The sequence below is a fragment of the Olea europaea genome, chromosome 6 (assembly GCF_002742605.1).
Source record: "Olea europaea var. sylvestris chromosome 6, O_europaea_v1, whole genome shotgun sequence".
Classification (NCBI taxonomy): Eukaryota; Viridiplantae; Streptophyta; class Magnoliopsida; order Lamiales; family Oleaceae; genus Olea; species Olea europaea.
In genome coordinates, this window is record NC_036242.1 from 23,310,786 (window position 1) to 23,331,398 (window position 20,613).

The following is a 20,613-nucleotide window of genomic DNA, read 5'->3' on the forward strand; positions in this document are numbered from 1 at the left end:
AAAATTCAAAGGTGTATTATGCGACTCATTGTTAACTTAAAAAAATAACATTAAAACAACAACGAAATATATTATAGAAATGATTTATATTATAAACCATCAAACGAAAAATTTCAAACAATTAGTTAAATACTATTCGTCTTGCTGTTTTAGAGGCAAAAACATCAATCAAACCTGAATAACTTAGCTGCTCAACCATTTCTTTTTCTATTAATAGCATAGCCAACCCGTTTAATCTTTCTTGCGACATAGTTGATCAGAGATAGGTCTCGATCAACTTTAATTTCGAGAAACTTCTTTCCGCAGATGCAACTGTAACCGATATGGTTAACAAAATTTGGTAAGCAATATAAGCATTTGGAAAACAAACATCCAATGTCTTCAAATATTGTAGCACTTCAATTGCTCTTGTTACTTCACTTGGTATATAACACCTCAAGACTTGTAACTTCGAACATAAATCATCCCCACTGATATCCGAACGCCCATTATGTTGAAGATATTTCTCAAGATTCAAACAAGAGTTCAACAAACTTGAAAAAGTTGCACCCCTTAACCTCTTCAAACTAAACAAAAATCCAAATGTGTCATCATATTGTTTGAATTGTTCAAATCGGGTCCTCAGAGAAGATAGAGCTTGATCAATTATAAAAATAAAGTACTCAACTCTAAAAGATTCTTCTGCTGATTGCTTTACCTCATCACTACCGCTTTCATCAAATTATTTTTTTCTTCGAATTATGCGTTTTTCTGTAAATACAGCTTCAATTCCTATTTCGCTTGCCTTTTTTGTCGCTTCATCTTTGGCAATAGCAAATCCGATTTCTCTGTATTCTTCAAGAAATGAAAAAGTCCTTGCAAGAGGTCGATAGCATGATCAATATCCATGGATTCGGTTTGAAGAAATTTACTCACAATATTAACAGCATGCAACAATCTGTGCCAGATTATCATGCCAAACAAAAACTCAAAATTTTGAAGTTCATGTATTGCTAATGACTCGGTTTCACTCTTCACTTTAGGATCTTCATTACTTTCTACTAAATCAAGTAATGCATCTCTTATCTGTGCAGTTTGCTCCATTATAGGCTTCACACTTTCAACATGACTTTCCCAACGTGTTTGTGACAATGGTTTCATTGTCAACCCTTGTACATTATCTTTAAAAAATTTCCATCGCTTGGTAAAAGAGGAAAATAATCTGTAGATGCATTGTATCACTCCGAAAAAGGATACAGCTTTGGAACAACAGTTCACCATATCACATAATGCTAGATTTAGACTATAAGCGCCACATGGAGTATAGAAAGCTCTGGGATTCATTTCATAGACTCTTCTTTGCACATCTTTGTGCTTCTCGCTCATGTTAGATCCGTTGTCATACTCTTGCCCTCTAATGTCATCAATATCGAGATCAATTTTTATCAAAGCCTTTTGAAGCTCGATTGCAAGTCGAAGTCGTGTTGTGTCATCTACCTTCAAAAATTCTAGCCAATGTTCTTGAACTGTAGGTAAGTTTTCCGAATTATCTACAAATCGCATAATTAAAGACATTGCTCCTCCTGACTTGCATCTGGAGTACAATAAAGTATAACTGCGAAATATTTTGCATCTTTAACTTTCTTGACAATTGAACTTCTCACCTGATTAGCCAACAACTGTATCAACTCATTTTGAATTTTTTTGCCAAGATACGTATATTGAATCTCTCTTGCTTTAGCCCGCCGAAGGTGCTCTTGCATTACTGGATCAAATTCACAAACCATTTCGACCATTTGTAAAAATAGGCCATTATTCTCAACATGTAGCCTTTCATAATCTCCTCGAAATGACAATGTGTTTTTCGCAAGTCTTTTAACAATAGCGATTATCCTTGTTAATACATGTCTCCAATGTTCTCTTTCAGCATCAATCAACAATTCGACGCTTTTATCAATTGTAGTTTTTGATCGAAACCTATTTTCCAATTCAATCCAACTAGTCATGCAATGTAAATGCTCCTCATTTCCTTCATGACTTTTAATAGACCGATGCAAATTATGCCAATCTTTGAACCCATCATTACCTAGTTGGCCAACTTTTGTCACATTTATTGGTGTTTTAAATAACTTGCAACAAAAGCAGAAGATCCTGTCCATAGACACTGAATATACTAGCCATCTTCTATTCACTGCTTTCCCATTTGGTAGCAATTGCTTATATTGTGAAAAATCGAAATGTCTATTTGTATAGTCTTTTGGAAACGAGATGTCATCAACTCTTTTTGGACCCCTTTCAACTAAGTAATCCCTTGTTCTTTGATCAATAATTTTCCAATTCCCGGGATCATCCAAATTTAGAGAAAAGCAACCCTCTTCTTCCATATCATCTTCTTCATTATTAGAGGCGGACTTCATCACTTCTTCTTCCTTATCATCTAATTCGTTAACATCGGTAGGTTGACTCACTTCTTCATCCTTATCCTTATTTAACGCATTCACATTGTCACTTTTGAAGTACTTGCTAATATCCCCTGCTTGACTTTGAATTAATACAATTTCATTTCATTTTCTTTTCATCTTTTGAGCACCAAACTCGTATTTAGGAGGCATAGTAATGTCCAATGATTAGCCTAGAAAACAATTACAAAATAACTCAATTATCTCGCATTTATAGTTTCCAATATAGTTATTACATGCGCCTGTGCAATTGTTCATCCTACAATAAGCAATCATATAAGTCGACCAGGCTGCAATTATATAAGCTGACAAGGCTTCAAACATTTACAATCTCTTCAATAACAACTTAGGGTAAGCCATTGCTTACTTGATAAGTGAAATTTTGACGAAAATTGTGGAATTACACCCTTAAGAATGATCCCGTTTTCTAAACTGGTGGTAAGCTTATCTCAATTTTTGAATTGTGTCAATGATACTCTAGCATAGCAAAAAGAAACATGTAAGGAAATAACTATATCAAATAATGTTGTCATCAAGCTCATATTTGATTTCAAATAAAAATCAGACATTTAATAAATTAAAGTAACTATTAATAAAATATATGATTGACAATTTATAAAATTTATGAAATGTATGGTTAATTTTTTTTTTTAAATTTAACCAAACGATCAATTTTAATACATATTTATATATTTCTAATTACAAATCTATCTAAACACTCTTTTGCTATATTTTGTTTATTTTTTCTTACAGTCACAGTGTCAGTGTGTCACACACAATTTCTCTCTCCTTTTTCACTTGATTTTTATTCTTTACTACAGTATCACAACCTTGTACTTTTCTTTATATTATTTCATGGTTAATTGATGTTAAAATTTAAGATAATCATCTGAAGTGGAGTTCTTACTCTCAAATCTCGCTTTAATTATATTTAAAATCCATTCTTGGAGCTCCTAGGAATTAAGATGTAGTTCGAATTCAAGAGATGCAGTTAGAACAGCACAAATGCAGAATTTCCATTCGGGGGTTTCGACAAATAGATCTTCTTCAAGAGATTTGTTGCAGAGATTTATGGGTACATTGGGTGGTAGGCTAATAGCAGTGAATGTAAAGAAATTAAGGAAGAAAAGGAGATCGAATTGAATCTTGGGTTGTCATTGGGGGGAAGATTTGGTGTGGACAAGGGTTTCGTTGTAATGTTACGTCTACGGCCTACCCAAAAATACAACGAAATCAAATCTTTGCAACCACATTAGAAAACAAAAATAAAATTGAAAAATTGTAAAATCTCACAAGTCATAGGCTCACAGCCTTGTAGTTGCAGCTAGAGCCAGGCTCTGCGTGAGGTGCCAGTATAGCGAAGGCCGGAGGGAAGGGGATTTCTGTGGACTGTGGTCAGCTGACGGCGGACCTGCAGCCTGCGGTCCTGCGGAGGCGAGCAGCGAAGTCGGCGACTCGGCGGCAGAAGCAGAAGCCAAAAGAAGGGCCAAAGCAGATAAGACTCGTGGTGGACTCACCGTCACCGTCACTCACCAGGCTGTGTCACTGTTGAGAGGGGAGTGACGGTGGAGTCACAGTCGTGAAAGGCGGAGGCAGTTCAGATGAATTATTTGCGAATTTAGGGAAATGGATTGGATTTGATTTAGATAAATGGATTGGTGGGTTGGGATTTATGTCTAAATGGATTGTTGGGTTGGAATTGGTTTAGTTATTGGGTTGGGCATTTCATTTGGACCAGATGAACTAAAAAAAAAAAAAAGGGGCCAAAATGAGGCCCCCTAAGATCTTGGGCTTGAGGCGGAGGCCTCATTCGCCTCGGTCCAGGACCGGGCCTGGGTAGCAATGGCAACTGGTTTGGGGATTTTCCGTGGGTGTAGTGGTTGTGGTGTAATGGAGATGGTAGTGGTGGTGATAGTGCGGTGGTGGTGACGATGGTTGTTGGTGCAGGTGGTAGAGGTGGTGATATATGGTGTACGTTTGCTGATCTGTGTGAGTTTTGTGTATGAAGTCGATTATGTGTGGTGTGGTGGTCCTGGTGGTTCGTTGGAGTAGTAGCGGTGCTCGCGGAGATGGTGAGGTGGGGGTGGTGCACGGCTCTGATTTGGGTAGAACTGGATTTGATTTATTTATTTATTTTTGGTGGTGTTTGGACGATGGTGGTTGATGTTGGCTGAGAGTCCGATGGTGGCAATGCGGTGGTTTGTAGTGGCATGTGGTTCAAAAATCACAAATTTTTGGGTATGTTTTCAGGTAGTGGGTGGGGACGGTGGTGGTGCTTGTGGTGATGGTGTTTGGGTGGCGATAGCTTTGTTGGATCTTATTGGTGGTGGTGGTGTTTGAGATAACTGTTTTGCTTCTCGGATTGCGGATGACTGTGGTTGTGGATTGATGGCGGTGGCCATGTTGAGAGTGATCGGGATGATGGTCACAAATTATTTGGTTGATTTTGATCATTAAATTGGTTTCACCTGTAACCAATAAAAAAGATAATTTGTATTAAAAAAAATAATATATGACCTAAAAATTTGTTAATTTGTGATAGATAATTTGATAATTTGTGACTTATAAATTTTTTTTAATTTGTGATCGATGAACAAGCTGTGACCTATAAAATTTTTGAATTGTGATCGTAAAATAAGTTGTGACATAAAATTTTTATTTGTAATCGAAAAATAATATATGGCTAATTAAATCGTTACTTTGTGATCAAATTGTATAAATTTGTAACCTAAATATAATTAATTAATCAAATCATAAATAATATTTAATAAAAATCTGATTTGTGAAGTTTGAAACTTATTTTCTTGATTTTAAAATGTGTGATATTTAATATGTTTATGACTTTTTCCCTTATTTAAACCACCTAAATCGCGTGCAAATTTTTGAATTAAAATTTTTTTAAACATTGGGCTGCGTTGAAGAGGCTTTGGACTTTTCCTGTTTTTATGATATTTCGAAGTTCAAAGGAGACGAAGTATTTTTTGTATGATAATGCGTATTTTCGGACCCATTTTGTCCAAAAGGACGTCGAATATTACACATTGGGAAACATAACTTCAATGAGAAAATTCACCACCAATCGCCTCCATTAATTAAATTTCATTTTTTCTCCCCTATTTTTAATCAAACATTCTTTCATAAAATAATATTATATATGACGAAAACTTTTTATTTTTTTTTCAACCACTTATTCTTCAAGAAGATACTATTTCACCCATTTTAATTTGAAATAAGGGGGTCAAACGGGGTCTCAATCTTCAATTTTTAATTATGTTCCTACAATCAATCTCCAATTACGGAACCCACCCACACCTTTCTTATATTGTCACTTGACAATCATTAAAATATGTCGCTTAAATAATTTCTCGTACAATTCAAAGTTCAGAAGTAAAACCTAACTTTGTAAAGTTGGATATGTGTGGGGGCAAGTGAAAATTTGAAAAAGAAGAAAAATGTTGAAACTCGATGACCAAGTTACTAATAAAGCAATAAGTTGGAGAGACGAGTAGTTGAATTTTCCATATTTCTCAAGAGGTTTAAAAGAAAAATAAAGGAGCAACATAGAGGATAGACTGTCGACATCAAAAGGTGCATGTACCGACTACAATGGCCCACAATCCTTTTAAAGTTATCAAAGAAAAAATGAAAAACGAAGTAAAAATAGAAAATCGAATAAATATAGTGATAATTCGACCCTTAGATAATAAAGGGCTCGTAGCATCAAATGCCAATGGTCCCATAACAACTCATTTCTGTAAAATTTGTGGCCTTCTAGTGCTAATAACAACATTGAAGTCTCTGTGTCTCACTCTTGTCTTACCAATCAAAATGTACAATGAATAGGTTTTGATCTTGTGACTCATCCAATGAGAAATTAGTAAATCTAACCTCAGACAGCTTCTCATTTTTGTGGATAGATGCAGACCACATTTCCAGTTGGTGCATTGCATCCTTGTACTTCTGTATAATACTCATTTCTGTAAAATTTGTGGCCTTCTAGTGCTAATAACAACATTGAAGTCTCTGTGTCTCACTCTTGTCTTACCAATCAAAATGTACAATGAATAGGTTTTGATCTTGTGACTCATCCAATGAGAAATTAGTAAATCTAACCTCAGACAGCTTCTCATTTTTGTGGATAGATGCAGACCACATTTCCAGTTGGTGCATTGCATCCTTGTACTTCTGTATAATCTTCTTCTTAGTGCATTTCATAAGAAGATGAAAATGCGAAGAAATGTCATGAAAGATATAAGTTCTGAATTAAGGTCTTGTCGTTATTTATTATGAAAATTACACTCGTATTAGATGTGATAAAAAAAAAAAATTCTCGTCACTTGAGATAAGAGGATATGGATATGGGAAAAGAACGCAATAAGGGACAAGAATTTAAAAAAGGTTTTATCCTCAAATTTCCACCTTTTGGCAACACTGGGTTGGCTACTTTTCAACTGAAAGGGACGGATTTTTGGCACTTTAATTCAACTTTATCTCTACAAATGGGGACCTGACAAAGAACTTCTCCTGTTTCTTGAAAAAGGCCCTCCTTTTCATAATATTTCCAAATTCAACACTCACGGTTGGATACTTCACTTTATGGGATCCATATTTTTATCAGTGGAAAAATTTTCTAGTTCTGCTAGTGTCTATATTATGCGCAATGTGCTGCTTACGCGCACGCGGCAAAATTGGTTGATTTATGACCAATGTGGCGTGCCAGCTCGAGTGAAAAATCGAACTTATGCCACCTACGGAATAAAATTACCTCGATCAACTGATGCAGTGTTCTGGGATATATCAGCAATTCTATGAGTTCGGTGCACAAACAAGAATAAGCACCATTAAGCAGCAGAATAGAAGCTTTTATTTATTTATATATCATGTTAACAAGATCTCTGCTTTAGTACATTCAGAAGAAAATTCGACCACCTCTTTCTGTTTTGTATAAAGCTATGTACAACAAAAAGAACTTACTGGCAAACCATAAACGAAATAACACATAGAACTACTACTTCTGTTCAAAAACAGATTTCTTAAGGAGTCTCCAAGGGAAGAAGATATTAACAGTCCTTATACTTCATCGATTGAATCCGTCATTGCTGTCAGCTAAGGTGAGCTGCACAGACTTGCTAGATGGACAAAAACAGGATGTAGCGTTTCAGCATCCTTTCCTCGTTTGATGTATGTTCCCGTATGCACATTCTGCCGCTGTAGAATAACTAAAATGAACATAGTCTCATTAAACACTCTCGCGGAAGTTAAGTGACCGGGAAAAAGCTGCTGGATTAGCTTGTAACACCAAAGAATTACTGTCTATGTTACCATTCTGGTTCCCCTTTGCAGGAAGTGTCCTAAAGATATGTACTGCCGAATCAATCTTCTCATTCTTGATTCCAAGTGATGACCATATAGAGCTCTTTGAGGCCACATTTGGATCGTCAAACCTTAATGTCTTAGGAATCAATACACATCTCTCAGCACTTTTTTTCTCGTAAAAATTTGCTGTCTCCATGTTTGGTGATTTAAGTATGTTCCCGTCCCTAGAATGTTTACCGAGTGTAGAAGCAGGATGGTTACTTAGTAAAGAATTATCAGATGTAGGTGGATGGGATAGAAACGGCACACTCCAACCGCTTGGTACGGTACAGCCCCCGTTGGGCGTAGTCATATAAAAAGACACAGGAATTCCAGAAGATCTACTTGAGTGATCCTTACCTATTTCTCTTCTCCCGTGGTAGACAGGATTTCTGTTTTCGCGTCCATAAAATCCATTTCCAACACTTACTTGTGATCTTTCAGCAAGATCAATGGCAGAAGCCATGGATTCACCAACTGGATTCTCTGAACCAAACGTAAGGACAGTGCTATTTGGTTTGAAGGAGGGAAAGTGCATCCCGGTTATAGCAATAGCTTGAGCTGCTTGGAGGGTATCTGGAATGATTACATGACCATAATTTGAAGCAGAGGCATTTTTATTCTTGCGTCGACCTGAACCCACGGGCACGTTTCTCATTGTTCCTCCAGCCGTCCAGTATCTCTGACATATTTTACAGAAATGCCGGGGTTGGTTGACATTGTAATTGTTAAAGTAGCAAAACTTCGTGTCCATGCTCTTGCACCGAGGACATGGGAGTATTTTGTCAGGCTTCTTCATCGTCTTTTCTTGAGAGACACCACTCTCAATTTGTTCCTCCGTGCTACAAGTTTTCAGAGGCGAGTCTTTTCCCAAAATCTCAGGGTCACTAGTGATCTCTGATGATGTTGCTTGCTCTGTAGGTGTTTCTGCAGCCAGTTTGAAGGCAACATCATCTTGATTTGTCCCGGTTAGTTCTCCTTCTGAATTGCTCTGATAAAATGAAGAAATTTAACGTAAGATTCATATACAGTTATACAGATATGGACAGTAATTATATAACAACTAAAGTCTCATTATCTAATTGAGAGATCAAATTTTGACTAGAAAATCCCAAAAAGAAAAAGAAACAGAAACAGAGGGGTTTACAAACCAGGGGCTTTCAAACTTTGACCAATATACTATTAACCCTATAATCATTGTCTATGATTCATTTCAAGTTCTTAAACTTCAGTCAATAAATCCCAGAATTCGATCATCATCTAGACTCCATATCTCAGAATCTATACCCAAATCAAAGAATTTTAAAATTTTCTCAGAAAGTGAATCAAACCCTTTATAACTTTACAACTTCAAACATAAAGCTTGCTCATAGAATTGCAAATATATATCATAAACATCAAATTAATTTCAACATACACACACAGCGACATATATTTGTTCTACAAACCTTAATATCGTGACATGAAGTTGATGCTACTGAAGAACTTAAGCTTCGCTGATGCTGAAGATGACAAGCTGCTGTAAAACCCTTATCAGGTGGCAATGATATGGTCTTCCCAAACAGCTTAATTGCAGATTCTCTTATCACTTCTGACATTTTTCCTTCCCTCTCTATATCTATCAATCTGAAGGGTAAGTCTTTTTGTAGACAGCAGCACACTTTCTCTTTCTTCTGTGTTAGGAAATTGAAGAACTTTTGATTTCGTTGAGGTTTTGATTCATTTTGTTGGAGACATATATTTGTTCTACAAACCTTAATATCGTGACATGAAGTTGATGCTACTGAAGAACTTAAGCTTCGCTGATGCTGAAGATGACAAGCTGCTGTAAAACCCTTATCAGGTGGCAATGATATAGTCTTCCCAAACAGCTTAATTGCAGATTCTCTTATCACTTCTGACATTTTTCCTTCCCTCTCTATATCTATCAATCTGAAGGGTAAGTCTTTTTGCAGACAGCAGCACACTTTCTCTTTCTTCTGTGTTAGGAAATTGAAGAACTTTTGATTTCGTTGAGGTTTTGATTCATTTTGTTGGGTTGGTTGAGGGCTACAGGGGAGGATAGAGAAAGTGCTGGGTGACACGTAGGCAGAGAGAGATGAATTCACAGCCACAAGTTTGTTTGTGGCCTTTGTGGAATCCTTCTTCGGGATATTTGCTTATCTGTTTAATGGTTTTTTGATTCTCCAAAGTCTTAAAAGGTGGCTACTCTCGACTTTTCACTTTCTTTTTGATGAATTCACATCCACTAATTCCCTTCATATTGCTATAATAGTAAGTTAGTCCTCAACTTTTATAATATATCAAGTTGGTCATCAATACTTTATTATAATTATTCAAATAAGTTCATAATAATAAATACTATCTGGATTGTGGAAATTGTCATGTGCTTTTTGCAAATATAATTTTAGGAAATTTAATTTTTTGCATTAGAACTTTAGGTGGGTATTCAAAAATTTGAAATGGCGATTTGCATTTGTTGGAAAGAGATACGACAGTTCTAATAAAAAGTTTGGATCATTCTAGAAGCGGCTCAAATAAATTGAAGTCCTTTTATATTTAATGGAGCAAAATGATGACCAAAGAAAATGTGATATATGAATCAATACCAAAGAAATGAACGTCTTTTGGTGTTGTCATGTGCTGCTTGCTAATATAATTTTATGAAATTAGACTTTTTTTCTTCAGAACTTTAGGTGGGTACTCAAAAATTTGAAATGACGATTTGCATTTGTTGGTGAGAGATACAACAATTTGATAGAGTTTGAATCATTCTAGAAGTGGCTCAAATAAATTGAAGTCCTTTTGTATAGCTCTCGTTTGATAACAGTTTTTCATCAAAAAAATCAAATTTTTTTATTGTTATTTCACTATTTCAGTCGTCATTTTTTATTTCTTCACTCATAGATGATATCCACTTTTCTTTATAACAGTCAAAAAATCAATTTCTATAACGATTACCGAACAAGCCCATAATAATAATAATAATTATTATTATTATATTACGTGAATCACTACCAAAGAAAATCAATATTTGTTGAATTATTGACAATTGTTCCATCGCTTATTAATAATGTACATTTATCAGTTATTATCGATGGAAACGTGGTCGGCGAAGCAATATCTTACAATGCTTCAATTGTTGATTTTTAAAGGTGTTCCAACCTTGAGGGTCCCCATAGCCTCCTTCTTAGAACTTTGTGAGAGAGGTAAATTACGGGATGTGTCTCAATAGGCCAAGGAACAATATTTCAATTGTTAATTTTTGATAGCATGTTGTCTGTGGCGTTAACAAAAATTTTATTTTATTTTTATATTTTTTAATGTTACTGAGCCAAATTTAAAATATCTTTTTTTTTTTAAATATATATATATATATATATATAGTATCATTGATAGATAAATTATTTTTGAACTTTTATTTTATTCTCAATGAAATTTTGAGGAAATAGTCATGTGCTTTTTGCAAATATAATTTTATGAAATTAGATTTTTTTTTGCTTCAGAACTTGAGGTGGGTATTCAAAAATTTAAAATGACGATTTGCATTTCTTGGAAAGAGATACGACAATTCTAATAAAGAGTTTGGATCATTCTAGAAGCGGCTCAAATGATTTGAAGTCCTTTTATATTTAACGGAGCAAAATGATGACCAACGAAAATGTGATATGTGAATCAATACCAAAGAAATCAACGTCTTTCGGTGTTGTCATGTGCTGTTTGCTAATATAATTTTATGAAATTAGATTTTTTTTCTTCAGAACTTTAGGTGGGTATTCAAAAATTTGAAATGACGATTGCATTTGTTGGAGAGAGATACAACAATTTGATAGAGTTTGAATCATTCTAGAAGTGGCTCAAATAAATTGAAGTCCTTTTATATAGCTCTCGTTTAATAGCAATTTTTCACTCAAAAAAATCAATTTTTTTTATCGTTATTTCACTATTTCAGCCGTCATTTTTTATTTTTTTTACTCATAGATGATATCCACTTTTCTTTATAACAGTTAAAAAATCAATTTCTATAACGATTACCGAACAAGCCCATAATAATTATTATTATTATTATATTACGTGAATCACTACCAAAGAAAATCAATGTTTGTTGAATTATTGACAGTTGTTCCATCGCTTATTAATAATGTACATTTATCAGTTATTATCGCTGGAAACGTGGTCGGCGAAGCAATATCTTACAATGCTTCAATTGTTGATTTTTAAATGTTGAACTCCAACCTTGAGGGTCCCCATCGTCCCCTTTTTAGAATTTTGTGATGGAGGTAAATTACGGGATGTGACTCAACAGGCCAAGGAACAATATTTCAATTGTTGATTTTTGATAGCATGTCGTCTGTGGCGTTAACAAAAAATTTATTTTATTTTTATATTTTTTAATGTTACTGAGCCAAATTTAAAATATCTTTTTTTTTAAAATATATATATAGTATCATTGATAGATAAATTATTTTTGAACTTTTATTTTATTCTCAATGAAATTTTGTATTTTCTCGATCAAGATTATCTTTACAGAATTAATGGTTCTAAGATTTATTACTTACTCATTTATTTGAATCATGTTTGGTATTGATTTAAATCAAATTTTAATTTAAGTAAAATTTAAATAATTAATATAAACCACATTTTTTATGGTTCCACAACTTTCCAACCATACGTTTCAAAAATTTTTTATCAAAATCTACTAAAAAATTAGCCCCTGTTTGAGCCCCATTTTTTCCATTATTTTTCTATGGTACTTATTTTTCAATTATTTGCTCGATCAAGATTATCTTTACAGAATTAATGGTTCTAAGATTTTTTACTTACTCATTATTTGAATCATGTTTTGGTATTGATTTAAATCAGATTTTAATTTAAGTAAAATTTAAATAATTAATATAAACCACATTTTTTATGGTTCCACAACTTTCCAACCATACATTTCTAAATTTTTTTATCAAAATCTACTAAAAAATTAGCCCCTGTTTGAGCCCCATTTTTTCCATTATTTTTCTATGGTACTTATTTTTCAATCACATTTTTTATTAAAATAATATTACACTCAAATAAAAAAAATTTAACCATATATTTTTCATCAATTTACTATAATATATTACAAAAAATTAATGGGCCTCAGATAAAGCGTTAATTTTAGTGCTTATTTGTTAGAGATTTTAATAATTGTTTTTTTGATAGTTAGAGATAAAATGGATTCCTATCTATGAATTTTACCTGTGGGATAAGAATTCAAAAATAACGACTAAAATATTGAAATAACGATTAAAAAATTGATTTTAATTGACTTAACAGCGATATGAAAATGCTCTTAATCCCTACGATTGAAAAAGTGACAAACATATACCACAGGAGACAACCGTGACATCAGAGAAGGCAAATAAAGCGTTAATTTTAGTGCTTATTTGTTAGAGATTTTAATAATTGCTTTTTTGATAGTTAGAGATAAAGTGGATCCCTATCTATGAATTTTACCTGTGGGATAAGAATTCAAAAATAACGACTAAAATATTGAAATAACGATTAAAAAATTGATTTTAATTGACTTAACAGCTGTATGAAAATGCTCTTAATCCCTACGATTGAAAAAGTGACAAACATATACCACAGGAGACAACCGTGACATCAGAGAAGGCAAATTATAGCTGGTGCAATCGCTACGTCAGCGGAAATAGGGCCCACCTGCAAAAGTGATTCAAAAAGGTTGATTTCACTGTTCATATCAGTCCATTAATATCCAGCTCATATCCTTCCGACACGTGTCCGAGGATTAAGTGTGTAGGACTCTCACACAGAAGAGCCAACTTTTAGTGGCTGCTATTTGACGATCCAACAAGGATTGTTTATCAAAGATATCCGCGTGTCCAAATATGTGGTTGGAGATAAGACGGGACGATTAGATATTTTTCTCTTATCCTGGAAATTCTTTTCATTTTCACATTTAGCCCCCCATCTTTCAAACTTATTTTCAATTACACATTTTTTCAATAAATAATTTTACAATTAAATTTAATTTTTTTCTACTTTTTAACACATATTCTTTAAAAATCACTATTACAAAACTAAATTTTTTCCAAAAAAAGACTCAGACAAACCCATATTTTGCTCTTCTACATGGTTGAGAATGCTCCATTTTCTATTAAAAATATATAATAATCATTTTTTATTACATCTTTTATAGATTTCTTATTGATCTTATTATTTCTATTTTAGAGAGTTAAACCTCCTTTTACAACATCAATTAGTGGTGGTAATCGAGCCTAGTAGCTCATCGACTCAGCTAGGGACGTCAATTTGGTTCGTTGGCTCGGGTGCCATTGGCTACTCGAGCTAGCTCGGCTTGAGGCTTTATGGGATCGAGCCTTATTTTTTGGGTAGCAGCCCTAGTCGGCTCGTAGGGTTGGTCAAAATACCCCATGACACATGAGCCAAATTGTGTGAAAAAAACAGGCTATTTATGCGGCTGCCTGTTTACATAAGTAGCAGTGCAACTGCTTATATAATTTTTTTATAATCTTCATTTTTTTTTTCAAATTTTAGGACTTAAAGAAAATGAATTGGCTCGGCTTGGCTTGGCTTGGTCAGGTCCGAGTTGAAAGCCCTAGTTGAGCCTTATTTTTCTGCCCAGTCAATTCATTTTTCGGCTCAGCTAGTTTAAATCCCTAGACTCAACTCACCAAATTGGCAAGCCTAGCTCATGGATAAGCTCGATAAACTACAAGCCTCACCTTTAACAGTGACCATACAGTTTTAAAGTTTGTAACAGTCACAAGCTTTGAAAAAGAGACCCTTTTTTTTCCCTTCTATAAATACCACAAAACTTCCACCATTCTTTTCACACCAAATTCAACAATCTCTCTACTCTCTACAATAATTTTTTAATTATTCTTTTATTCTACAATACTTTTGCTCTATAAAATTATATTACATACACAAACCTTCATTCTCTATACTATATGTTATCCAATTTATACATTACATTTTTATTCTCTACACTGCAATCTACATTCTATATTTCTTTTACATAAAACAAATGGATCCTCATGATTCCATTCAGGGCTTGTTTGCTAGCCAATCACCTATGACTTCACAACCTTAATTTTTCAACAAATTTGTCGATCTCAATGACATTCCCATCTTGATGATTTGTCGAGAATAAGCATTAAGGATGTACATAGAGTAGTAATCTAATTGATTTGTATTATACATGATGTAGACAAAGTCGAACTACAAAATCCCGATACAAGAGGAAAGCGAAAGGGAAAATTTTGCAAAGTGTTGGGAACAATTTAAATTGATTTCAACCAGTAGTATCTTGGACGAAATCATAGAGTATAAAGTAGTGTGTATATACTGTCAAACACGATTAGCATGGTCAAAGGGTATTGGTACTACCCATCTTAATCATCTCTATGCCAAATGTATGGCCAAACACAAGCTTGTTGGCCAATCTCAATCATAACTAGTCTTTGATACTCTTTTGGTAGCAGTTCTCCTAAGCACATGAATGTACTCGAAGGAAAGAACTAATGATGGAATGGTGAAATTCATTATCGGTGATGAGTTGCTGCTTAGTATAGTGGACAACGAGCATTTCACAATATTTATGAAGGAATATCTTCAGTCAAGGTACAAAGGTGTAAGTAAAAACACCCTTAGTGATGATATCATTGATTATTTTCTTTGAACTAAAAATCAATTGATTAGTGATTTGATGAATATGGCGGTGTTATATCGTTGACCTCAGATTTATTGGAAGGTATTAATAAAAAAAGTTATATAGAAAGAACTGCAGATTATATAGACATATTTTAGGTAATACATAAAAAATTATTGTCTTTAAGATAATTGAATATCGTCATAATTCTAATAATATTTTTAATTCTATCCTGCAAATTTTTAGATTATATAAATGTGAATGTAAAGTTCGTTCTTTTACATTTGAAAATACTAGTGTTAACAAGCCTATTATGGATAAACTTTGTAAAATACTTAATCATGATTTTGGTAGTTTTTTGTTTCATTTTCGATGTATTTATCCTATTTTTAATTTAATTATACAAGATGGTATGCGACATATTAAGAATCAAATTAATAGAATTAGGGATGCGATAATTTATATAACCATATCATCAAGTAAAAAACAAGCATTTGAAGAACTTTGTTTACCAGTTGGCCAAGATTCCAAAAAAAAAAAAAAATTTGAAACCAACGCAGGTCATAAATAGAACTCCACTTACTTATTATTACAATCATGTGAAGGTTATGAACATTTAGTCACTAAATTTTATAACTCTAGTCATGTAAGGAATATCGATAATTCTGACTGGGAACTAGCCTTTAAATTCAAAAAATTTTGGCAAGCTTTTATGATTCCACAAATATCTTATTTAGGGTAAACTATCCCACTAGTTCAAGAGTTCTTGAACATCTTTACATAATTGCAAAATATTTTCAAAATTACAAAAAGTGATCCCGATTTTCTTGAAATATTGTCTTCTATGGAATGAAAGTTCAGAAAATACCCGAAAGACTTGCCAATGTTATTTTCTTTGACAAGTATAATGGACCCCATGTACAGTAGATGTACTAAATATATTACAATAAGATAACAAACTGTTTAAGTTATGATGCACCTATCACTTATTCGAGTTTAGAAAACACGTTAATTTCAATGTATAAAATATTAGTCGAACACCCACTGTACCAACCCCTTCTACTCTTCAAGAAGATAAAGCATAAAATTAGCCCTTATTGAGGCATTATGGATGAAAGGTATGAAGCATGAGGTTCTTCTAGTATGTCTCCTACATGTAATCCAACTTTGGACGCAGGCCTTGCAAAAATTCCTGTTGAATTAATTAATTATCTTAATCATCAAACACTTAGGAGCATAGAACTCACTGGTGCTATACGATTCGATTTTCTTGATTTTTGGTGGAAGCATGAATGAACTATCACTTCCAATTGGCACACTAGTTTCGGAGGTCGCTTTTAGTGCAAGTAAAAGGAGTCTGTCCAAGATAAGATGCCACTTCATAGAAGATATTCTTGAAGCATTAATGTACACAAACGATTGGCAAGACTCACATTTTCGAATACAATATCTGTATGAGGAAATTGCATGCAATTAGGTAAATGATAATATTTTGATTTTTTAATAAAATTCTACACGTAACAACTTGTTCGTGTATAATTTTAACTCAACTTGTACGAAAATTATATAGTTAGTCCCAAGTCCAGATAAAAGGAGGGTTTACAAAATATAATTTTTTTAAAAAAAATTCTATTTTCAAATCTCAATTCAAATATATTATTTCTACAACTTTATACATTTCATATTCATACAATTCAATTATTCAAATCAAATATCATATAAATTCTATTCATTTAATATTTCAATTTAAAGAAAAGAAATATTGTTACATCAATATTTCAATTATCTGGATAATTATTGTAGCATAGTTGAAGTGTGAAAAAATATTTGTAGGCCGATTCGTCATGAGCTCTTTGACATATGAGTTGAGCATATTTGACGAGCCATGAGCTTGCAGCGTTTATATGATGAGCCAAGCTCGTGGGTGCTGCGCTCGATCTAGCTCTACCTATTGTTGCCACTGTGATCAATGTACCTTACATTTGTAAAATTAAAATAAAGTGTAGATTTGACTCATTTAAATTTATAGTTGCACAATTTTTAACTTATTTCTTTCATTTCTTGGAAATGATGGAAAAGGGGGAAGTCCTAAAGATAGAGGAAAAATAATGAATAATAATTACTTGTGGAAAATGCAAAATACTAAAAGAATATAGAGAGTATAGTTGGAGTTATGTAAAAAGTTTGACTCTTTATGTTTAAAATTTCCTTAAGATGCTCTTTAAAATAAAGAACACTATTGGAGATGTTCTCAATAACTTTAAATTATAGTTAAAGTTTCTCTTTACCATAGTCCTTGTTTTAACAAAGCTTATGTGATTATAAGCTGTATCCATGCATCAATAATTTATTTCCTATAAGTATTGGGGTTTAATTCGTAGGAGTTTTAACTCTTCCCATTTGGTTTTCTCTTGCTGTTTTATAGGAATTGAGATTTGTTGTTCAAAATTAGATGTTTAACTTGTTCATCCAATAATTCATTGATACATTACTTTAAACTACATGTCTAAACTTAATTTCTCTCACTACCACTTGTACTTAAAAAGTAGGTGTAAAATGATGTGTCAATTGATCATTGATGGACAGTAAGTTGGACATCCAATTATGAATAGTAAATTTCAACTCATTTTATAGCACGTTATATTGCAAAGTTTTAGCCAACTAAGTCGTACAAATTAATTTTTCTTTTGTGTTTAAAGATAAACACATAATTCTAGCCAATTGAGTTAGCAACAGAAAAGGTAAGTAGGATTTCTTAATTTTATTTACATAATAATAAATTGATATATATTGTTCGATTTGATTTTACAATTTTGACATTGTTTAATGATAGATATAGAATATTTGTTTAAATCTATTTTATCAATTCGTACCAATATCCAGAAGAATATTTGGGAAAAATAATGTTTTAAATAGTGTTTTTAGGAGAATGTCTAGTTAAAAAGTAAGAAAATATCTTGGGTTTAAATGCAAAATATTTTATTATATGAATGTATATTTAAAAAATTAGGGATGACAATTCGAACCGTCAAAATCGAAAACCGCTGTTAACTGAACCGAATGGGACGAAAAAAATCGAACCGATGGTGCAATGAGGCGGATATCGCATTTGATTTTAATGAATCGATTCGGGACGGGTATGGTATTTACGCCATCGCCCGACCCGATTAACCATTAGAAAAAATAATAAATTAATAATAATTGGGCTTTTCATAATTTTTTGATTTTTTCTATGTTAATTACTTAATTTCTTTGGCCCAAAATTTCTGGCCCATTAACAAATTAAATTTAAACCCAAGTACCCAATCTTGAACCCTAACAGTCTAACACAAAGGCACAAACGTTCTATTGGAAAATTGGAATCTCAGCTCCTACCTTTTGGGTTTGTCGAGTGCCGACTGTCGTCTAGTCCGCCTCTGCCCGTTTGCATTATTTTCTTCTCCTTCGACCTTCAGGCTTCTACCACTGGTGAGCTTCTCATCTTCTCTTTTGATAATTTGTATTTGTCTATTTGAATTTGTTGTGAATTTCGCACAAGATTTGGCCAAAGTATGTCCAGAATTTTCAATTTTTTACAATTGTGGCTGCTTTAGAGATAAATGACTTTAATTTCTCTCCTTTTTGATGACTTTTGGCCTAAACAACACATAAATAAGAAATTGAATTCTTTAATTACAGAAACCAAAGTTTGGTGACGAGGATGTTGACGAAGATATACATTTTTTTTTGTTTAAATCTTCAGTTAAGAACATTATGGATTATTGATTTGTTACTCTACTTACATTTCTTATATACTATATAGGAATCAATTTTGAGTTTTAACGTAGCTAGTAAGAGTTGTGAAGAAGAATGAAGATTGAATATGAATTGAGGTTGGAGCTTTTTTAGTTATTGAATATTGTATATTAAATTTGGATTTTGTATTTGAGAATTGAGATATTTTTAGCATTTTCATTTGAGATGTTGTTTGCTACATTGACTTAGTATCATGTTTTTGTTTTTATTGACTTTTTTCATAAATTTTTCTTTTTATTCGACGGATGGACCAATTAAAAATAATTTATTTTCGTGGTTATTAATGACCCGAATCGAGCCGAACCGAGATACGAACCGAACCGAATCGATTTTTGTGGTTATGGTACGATTATGGTATGACCAAGAAATTGGTGGTTCGGTGATGTTTTGGCTGAACCGACCCCAAATCGAACCGTTGCCATCTCTATAAAAAATGAGTATGTAGAAAAAGAGTTTTCAAATAATGATTGTCAAACATGTTAGTGCTCTTGAAGATATACCAATTGGTAATCAATGTTCCAAAAGAATATTTATATGTATATTATGATAATGCTCTTGAAGAAGAAAAGTTTACATATGAATAAGATGTTGTCGCTCTAGAAAAATCACAACTTTATACTTAATAATATTCTAAAGAAAATTTTATATTGTTGCAAAAGAACCATATCTTTTTATATTCTAATTTGAGTTGAACATGGATTGACGTTATTCCGAAATACTTTATAAGTATTGTAAAAGTAAAATTTTATAATAATTTGTTGGGAGAATTTGACGAGTCTCAAACGAACTAAAGAAAATAATATTTATAATCGAAATTTAAGAACAGAAAATTGTATTATCAAGATTCAACTTCTATGATTCAAAATTTTTGTGATGCTAAAATACTTCAAACGAACAACATTTTTAAACTACACTTGATACATAAAAATTATTTGTTAATACAAGAATTTAAACACCCATTACAATTTTTAGATGCATGAATAGAAATAAACTCATTCATAATAACTCTAGATTCAAAAAGATCAAGATTCATCAAGTCGAGATTCATTGAGCCTAGGTTAATGTGAATATTAATTAATAGAGAATTATTAAACTGAAATTCATATAAGACGAGGATTTTATAGTATTTATTACATAGTGAAAAATGAAAACTAATTATTGAAAAATTGATGTGTAATATGGTTAAAATCGTCCAAAAAATTATTGTTCACTGAATAAGCATAATTCTTTTCTCAAAAAATATTGCATTATTGTTCTTAAAGAAACTCTGTCTAAAAAGATACTCTTAAATAATATCGTGTTCTTCCAGGAAAAAAAATGTTATAATCATAACATTTATAAGAATATTATACAATT

The 20,613-nt window shown here is 32.7% G+C and overlaps 2 protein-coding genes across 2 annotated transcripts; both read right to left on the bottom strand.

Moving 5' to 3' along the window:
* Window positions 1–771: 771 nt before the first annotated feature.
* LOC111395284 (zinc finger MYM-type protein 1-like) lies at window positions 772–1,766 on the bottom strand. Its single transcript, XM_023021268.1, has 2 exons — window positions 1,696–1,766; window positions 772–1,573 (listed from the first exon to the last, which is right to left on the bottom strand). Exons 1-2 carry the CDS (start codon window positions 1,764–1,766, stop codon window positions 772–774), a joined length of 873 nt encoding a protein of 290 aa, XP_022877036.1.
* A 5,513-nt stretch (window positions 1,767–7,279) lies between these two features.
* Window positions 7,280–9,947, bottom strand: LOC111396192 (cyclic dof factor 1-like). The gene is made up of 2 exons (XM_023022536.1): window positions 9,548–9,947; window positions 7,280–8,784 (listed from the first exon to the last, which is right to left on the bottom strand). The coding sequence occupies exons 1-2, from the start codon at window positions 9,695–9,697 to the stop codon at window positions 7,678–7,680; spliced, it is 1,257 nt and encodes a 418-aa protein (XP_022878304.1). The 5' UTR covers window positions 9,698–9,947; the 3' UTR covers window positions 7,280–7,677.
* Between the last annotated feature and the right edge of the window lie 10,666 nt (window positions 9,948–20,613).